The sequence below is a fragment of the Cynara cardunculus genome (genome assembly GCF_001531365.2).
Source record: "Cynara cardunculus var. scolymus isolate 2C chromosome LG 1, CcrdV1, whole genome shotgun sequence".
In the NCBI taxonomy this organism is placed as follows: Eukaryota; Viridiplantae; Streptophyta; class Magnoliopsida; order Asterales; family Asteraceae; genus Cynara; species Cynara cardunculus.
This window is the reverse complement of record NC_037528.1, coordinates 8,045,003-8,052,470: the sequence shown is the minus strand read 5'-3', so window position 1 is coordinate 8,052,470 and position 7,468 is coordinate 8,045,003. Positions and strand designations below refer to the sequence as shown.

Sequence of the window (7,468 nt, the reverse complement as noted above, 5' to 3'; positions counted from 1 at the left end):
GAGCTTTAATAAGTTATACTTACGCACAATCTACTTGTAGTATTGAATTTTAAGTAACATGCATTAATAAATAGTATTTTATGCATAAAATATGATTTTTAAAAGTTTTTATCAAATGCTTTATAATAAAGTATAGATTATGCAACTATAACATTTTTTTAGAAGACTTTAACAAAAAATATTATTAAAATATTTAATACATTGTTAATCTTGAAGATACTAAGGTGGTAAAAAAACCACGAAAGAATCCATTTGATTTTTAGGATATTTACCGCATTTGATAAAATAAATAATTAATAAATCATTCCTTGATTCATATATCACATATAATGATAGAATATCTTGAAAATCAGAGCATAAAAATTCACATCCCTAAATTTTCTCTTAACAAATGTTTGATAACTTTTGTATGACGCTTGTCGTCTAAACGTGCTGCCCAAGTCCATCAAGGGTTTATTCGGAATTTTGCCACGACGACCAACATATGCCGTTAGATCAAAGTGAATCGGACGGTCCATAGAAAAACCCTAAGCGATGGACGGTCAAGGGTGAGTCTCGGCTGTTTCAGCTGTAGTATATAAACCACCGGTACTGTAATATTTTCATTGCGCTTTGAATTTGGCTGCTCTTTTCCGTTTCTCAACCTCTTTATCGGAGTAAACTGAGGTTCGATTTCTTCAGTTCTTCGCCTTTATTTCGTTGTGAAATCTATGATCCGCATGTGTTGTTTTGTGTTAATTTGTATGAAGTAATTGATTGATTGTTTTGCTGTAGATTGTAACTTATGGTGGAACTATAGGTTTCGATCATATTTCGTTATTTGTTGAGTTTGATTATGAATTTATGTGCTTTGTGACCGTGTTTATCTGATCACTGTTTTCTGTTCTTAAAAAATTTCAACGATAATTGCTAGTTAATAGTACTGTACTTTATATTCTGCAAGGTGATGATCAAACACATGATTTGAATCATCTCTTCCAAAACAAGATTGGATTTTAATCTGATCAAAATTTGGGAGAAGTCATAGAGCTTTCAAATGACCAGACATCTGATAGCTATATGACTTCTCCTGAATTTTAATCGGATCAGATTCAATTCAGAAAGAATGACCCAGATTATGTTTTCGATCACTGCTTCCCTTTTGTTAAGTTGGTTTTACAGAGTATGCCATGAAAATTTCTCTTGATTTTTAACTTACTACCTAGCAATTCTCGTTTAACGTTGACGTTTTTATATCATCATACTATATCTATTGGAAACGATTTATGTAAATGAATGCAGTTTGAGCATTTTGCAGATATAAAATATATTTGTAAAATTTGACTTTCAAATAATCCTTTGGACCCTACATACGGAATTTTTTCCTTGGTTGGACAAGGTGTAGCTTGCCAAGGAACGTGACACGTTACCAGATCATATTGAGCCACAACTTTTTTGTGTTACGAAGGCTAAATTTTATTAAAATTTGTAAAAAAAAATTTATCAGTTTGCAGCATTAAATCTTCTTCAATGCAATGCATGCTTTTGTTGCATCAGTTTCTTTATAATTTATTGTTTTTAAATTGAGATGCTTTTGTCCTGATCTTAAGAGTAGAGGGTTAGTAAACATACGTTATTACTTGTTAATGTGTTCATTAGTTGTTTATTAATTTTATGTGCAATTTGAGGAAGTCATTTGTTTCTATATAATTTTTTAATTGGAGAAGCAAAAGTCAACAATTTTTATAAAGAAGTTACATTTAATTCCAAGATTTCTTTATTTTATATTTTTAAAGTTTATTGCAATGGTATTATTAAAATATTGAATGCAATTAGTATTCAATAAGCTTTTAAAACATTTTTTTTAATAATTTGCAATTGTATTATTGAATCCTATATGATCGTCTATGTAGTTGTCTGACTGATTTTATATCCTCAATATCAACCAGCTCGGTTTCGTCATGGGTAAGGAAAAGGTTCACATCAACATTGTTGTCATTGGTCATGTCGACTCTGGAAAGTCGACTACTACCGGGCACTTGATCTACAAGCTTGGAGGTATTGACAAGCGTGTGATTGAGCGTTTTGAGAAAGAAGCTGCTGAGATGAACAAACGTTCTTTCAAGTATGCCTGGGTGTTGGACAAGCTTAAGGCTGAGCGTGAACGTGGTATTACCATTGATATTGCCTTGTGGAAGTTTGAGACTAACAAGTACTACTGCACTGTCATTGATGCTCCTGGACATCGGGATTTTATCAAGAACATGATCACTGGAACCTCTCAGGCTGATTGTGCTGTTCTCATTATCGACTCCACCACTGGTGGTTTTGAAGCTGGTATATCCAAGGATGGTCAGACTCGTGAGCATGCTTTACTAGCCTTCACCCTTGGTGTCAGGCAAATGATCTGTTGTTGCAACAAGGTATCAAACAATTTTGAATCATTTTATTATGATGTGGCACTGTTATATTGCATGAGCGGTAATGTAGCGACGAAGTCGGCCTACATCTTACCTTTCAGACCCTATATTTGTGAGATTTACGGTTTGGTTTAAGTTATAATGTTCTGTATTTTGCAGATGGATGCTACGACACCCAAGTACTCCAAGGCTAGGTATGATGAAATCATTAAGGAAGTGTCATCCTACCTCAAGAAAGTTGGATACAATCCTGACAAAATCCCATTTGTTCCAATTTCTGGTTTTGAGGGAGATAACATGATTGAGAGGTCAACCAATCTCGACTGGTACAAGGGTCCAACTCTTCTTGAAGCGCTTGACCAGCTTAATGAACCAAAGAGGCCATCAGACAAGCCTCTTCGTCTCCCACTCCAGGATGTTTACAAGATCGGTGGGATTGGAACCGTGCCAGTTGGCCGTGTTGAAACTGGGGTCATCAAGCCTGGTATGGTTGTTACTTTTGGCCCATCTGGTTTAACCACAGAAGTGAAGTCGGTTGAAATGCATCATGAGGCACTCCTTGAGGCGTTGCCGGGTGACAATGTTGGTTTCAATGTGAAGAATGTTGCTGTGAAAGATCTTAAGCGTGGTTACGTTGCTTCAAACTCCAAGGATGATCCAGCAAAGGGTGCGGCAAATTTCACTGCTCAGGTCATTATCATGAACCACCCTGGCCAAATCGGAAACGGATATGCACCTGTGCTCGATTGCCACACTTCTCACATTGCCGTTAAGTTTGCTGAGCTGTTGACCAAAATTGACAGAAGGTCGGGTAAGGAGCTCGAGAAGGAGCCAAAGTTTTTGAAAAATGGTGATGCAGGTATGGTGAAGATGATTCCGACCAAGCCCATGGTGGTGGAGACGTTTGCAGAGTATCCTCCTCTTGGACGTTTTGCTGTGAGGGATATGCGTCAAACTGTTGCTGTTGGCGTGATTAAGAGCGTGGACAAGAAGGACCCAACTGGTGCCAAGATAACTAAGGCTGCTATCAAGAAGAAGTGAACCGGCCCTGTGAGGAATCTGAAACTTTTTAAGTTTATTATTGTTTTGTTATGTCTTTTGAGTTGGTGTGATGGTATGTTTTATGGTATTTGCTGCCATCATTTACCGCCATTTCTAGGAATGGTGGTTCTGTTGCGCTTCCGAGTTCATACTTGGGTGCTTGACAGGCGGTGGCAGAGGCTATGGATCTTGGATTGAGTCTTGAGTTATCAACTTCTTATAAAAACACTATATTTATGGATCCTTTTATTTTCATTCACGGTCTTTTTGAGATATAATTTTGTTTGTTTGTTTGTGGGCATGGGGAAAAACACAATAAAGAAGTAAAACTCATAGGGGAGGCAAACCGGGGTTGTGGTAAGGGGATGGTCACTTGTTGCTTATATAATTTATTAGTTTAGTTGTATGATCTTAGCCATAAATAATAAATATTTCCCAGCTATTAGAAACTCACACTTCTCCAACCAAAGCTGAAAGCTGGAGATTCTTCCCTAAAGTTGTTCTCTCTTCTTCAAACCTGTGATATCTTCCCTCAAAGCACGATTGCCTCAACGATCTTAGCCCTTAAAGCAAACCTTCTCTAATCTCTCTCTGTTAATCTTCCCTAATTGTTTGAGTTTTTTTCCTTTCTTGAGGGTGATTTGTAATTAGGTATTCTTGCTTGTTTCTGTTTTGGAGATTTTGGTCCAACGATGGATGGTATGGAAAGTTGGACAAGAGAAGAAATCATATATGAAATGGAAAGTTCACTGGTTCATACAGTTTAGTTCATTTGTTAACCCACAAAAATGTATCAACTTTATGACTTTTTAGATCAATTGCAGCTCATTTTATTCTAAAGTTCAACTTTATTCACGAAATTAATGTTAAGTATATGTGTGTAATTTTCTTTTTATATAACTAATTGGAGGTTAGATTGTCATAATATCCCATGATTTTTTCTATTTTAATATTGTTCTTAATTTTCCAGATTTTTAATGATTTGGTTAAGAGTTGAGTGACAGAATTTCATTATAATATTTATAATTTTGTGGTTGGTGGAGAAGACCCGATAGCAAAGTGAACATATTTTTTATAGATGTACAATGTTCATTGTCTATTAACATATGAAAAGATACAACAACCAAATGAACTTTTGTGAACATATATATATCCAAGCAATAATCATAACACATGTAAACATATACCAATATTCAAACATATTGTTCATAAATGAACCCATTGTTTATAATTATTCATGGGTGAACCAATGTTCATAATGATGTAGATTATGTTATTAATCACAAAGATTAATATACAAGTGACACTTATAGAACATTAATATACACAAACGATTACAAAATATTAATATACACATAGACAGTTACAAAACATCTATTTTTATGATTTTTTTCCCCAATAATTCTGTTGCTTGTATATGTTCATTTTAGATGGTAACATATTATATTTTGAGTTGTTACAAAATTGTCATCATAAATATCATCCATTGATTTACGAAATGAATGGTTGTGACAAGTTTATAAAATTAACATTATAAATTGGGTTAACAAAAGAACCTATATATATATATATATATATATATATATATATCAAGGTTTTGAGTTTGATATTTTGGAGATGAAATTGTTTGGAATTGGATTTAATAAACTTTTAAATTGATATTTTTAATATACGAAGTTATTCATTCATTATTTTTATCAAACAAAAATATAGCCTAGGAGTAAAATGGTTATTTTTTGACATTAAAACTGTTTATTCAACATAACAACCGAACAACAAGTTAATTGTTATCATACAGACAACTTTATCATATAGGTTTTAATGAAAAAAGAACTGAACAACCCGTAAATGATGTTCATGTGGACAGTCACCAAATATTTTCTTTTTGGTCAACACTCCAACCTCTTACTCAACTTTTATATGGAATTTTTTTATATAAATAAATTTTTAATTTTATTTTAATGATTTATTTAAGTATCAGTTTAATTGATCTTTTAGGAAATCTATAGTTATTCGGAATGTAAAAACAATTTAATCGTCCAATATATGAAGAAAAAAAAAAGTTAGGCCTTTTAGACTTCTTCTTATGATTTTATAATATTAACCAATTTTATAGATCAAAATAGTATATTTAATCTGTTTTAGAAAATCTAGATATTAAGAATTTTCTAGATTTATAAAATCTTGAAAATATAAAAACCGTTACTACTGAATATTAATTTTAATTTTTTTTATTATTTAAAACTACAAAAGATCCGTCAAAGATTCTTTTATTGAATCGGGACACGTGTAAAAAGTTGAGAATCTGGTAGATTATCCGTGATATGTGTAGATTGTAACAGTCATATGAACTATCCAATTGTATTAAATATGTGGTTATATGTAACTTCCACAATTTTTTATTATAAAACAGAGTACGTTACATCGCATGTTTCATTTTCTACCATATAGTTACAGTGAATTACACTCTTACACCCTATGATTTACACCAAATTACGTATCTTATTTTTATACTGAAATAATTATGTTGAGAACATCTGATATCTACGGTTTGCACTCTGATTCAAGTTGATACCTCGTCCTAATTCACGCGACTCTTGATCCATCAACTCAAAGATAATTCGGTCAATTTATCTTCTTCTTTTTTTGTTAAAAAAATAATAACAATATATTATATATTAATTGACAGATTGAATTATATATACATATATAAACATTTGCACGAAACAAAGACAGACATCTCCTTGTAGCCTCTCACCGTCAAACTTTCGTTTGGGTTTTGAGTTTCTATGAAGAAGTTTCAACAAACTTCAAAGATGGTATCTTTAAACTATACAGAAAAACCGTTTATAATTGTTTGAAAAAGATTTGTGACAACAGTTGTTTTAGGCCCTGGCTCTGATATAATTGATAAGTCATAAATAATAAAATCACATCCAAACCGCCCGATATATTTGTCATATATCTTTATTTGGTGAATAAGAGGTTGTTTGTTTACCTCTTAATAGTTCAATTAAGAGACAACTTCTGAATCGTTAAGAGGTGAATCTTGTTTAGCAAAAAAAAAAAGTCTACCTCTTAATAGTTCTAAAATCCTCTGAATGATTTTGTATCATGGATCTCTCTTAACCATTAAGAGCTCTAATTTCATTGTACACAATTATCAAACAATTATATTTCATTTTGTACTATATTATGAAAGTCTTTTAATCATTCTGACTAATTAATCATTTTACATCAAATCATGCAGTAATCGTTAAACAGCTACTAATTAAGTAAAAGGAAGTTTGGGTTCATGGATATATAAATTAGCCACGTGGATGTTGGTTTAAGTGGACGGATATGGTGGTTAGGACTTGTGAGTGGGGTTGATTTTGGGAGAATATTACGTACAATTTAAAGAATTTCTTTCTAAATATTATTTTCGGCTTTTCCAAAGAGATTATGGTTTGTTATTTTGATTAAAAGAATGTAATGTAACAAATTCATCAAATTGTTTTAAAATAAAAATTAAACTGATATAATAGTTATAGGCTATTATTGAATAAATTATTAATAGAAACATAAATTATTAACTGATTCACGTCACATTATCTTGTTATAAGAGTATTATGTGAGAAATAAATAAGATACACAAATGTTATGTTTGATAAACTAGCTGATAGCTGATAAACTAGTTGATTTCATATCATGTTTGACAAAAACTAGTTTATAAACATGTAAAATGACTAAAAATGCATCTTGAAAAATTAATCAATTACAATATTTTATAATGTAATTAAAACAAATTTTTAAACGTATAATATGTTAATTAATACCAAAAAAATTATAAGAAATAAATAATATAATATGTTGACTAGAAGAATTTCAAATTGATTATTATAAAGTTTGGATTTGATAAAGAATTTTAGAAAGAATAAAATATATTAATTTATGACTTTAAATAACCCTTAGATGTATTTTGAATAAACATTAAAAGTGTCCTCCTTATTTATTCTAATTGATTCATAATTTTTCAAAATATATAA

The 7,468-nt window shown here is 31.5% G+C and overlaps 1 protein-coding gene across 2 annotated transcripts; it reads left to right on the top strand.

The window, feature by feature from the left end:
- The first annotated feature begins 608 nt into the window (after window positions 1–608).
- LOC112507907 (elongation factor 1-alpha-like) lies at window positions 609–3,699 on the top strand. 2 transcript variants are annotated; one of them, XM_025112661.1, is made up of 3 exons: window positions 609–666; window positions 1,929–2,402; window positions 2,559–3,699. In XM_025112661.1, the coding sequence occupies exons 2-3, from the start codon at window positions 1,941–1,943 to the stop codon at window positions 3,438–3,440; spliced, it is 1,344 nt and encodes a 447-aa protein (XP_024968429.1). In that variant the 5' UTR covers window positions 609–666; window positions 1,929–1,940; the 3' UTR covers window positions 3,441–3,699. The 2 variants fall into 2 exon arrangements, with proteins under 2 accessions (XP_024968429.1, XP_024968437.1); XM_025112669.1 differs by having other exon boundaries at window positions 644–666; window positions 1,893–2,402.
- Window positions 3,700–7,468: the final 3,769 nt, after the last annotated feature.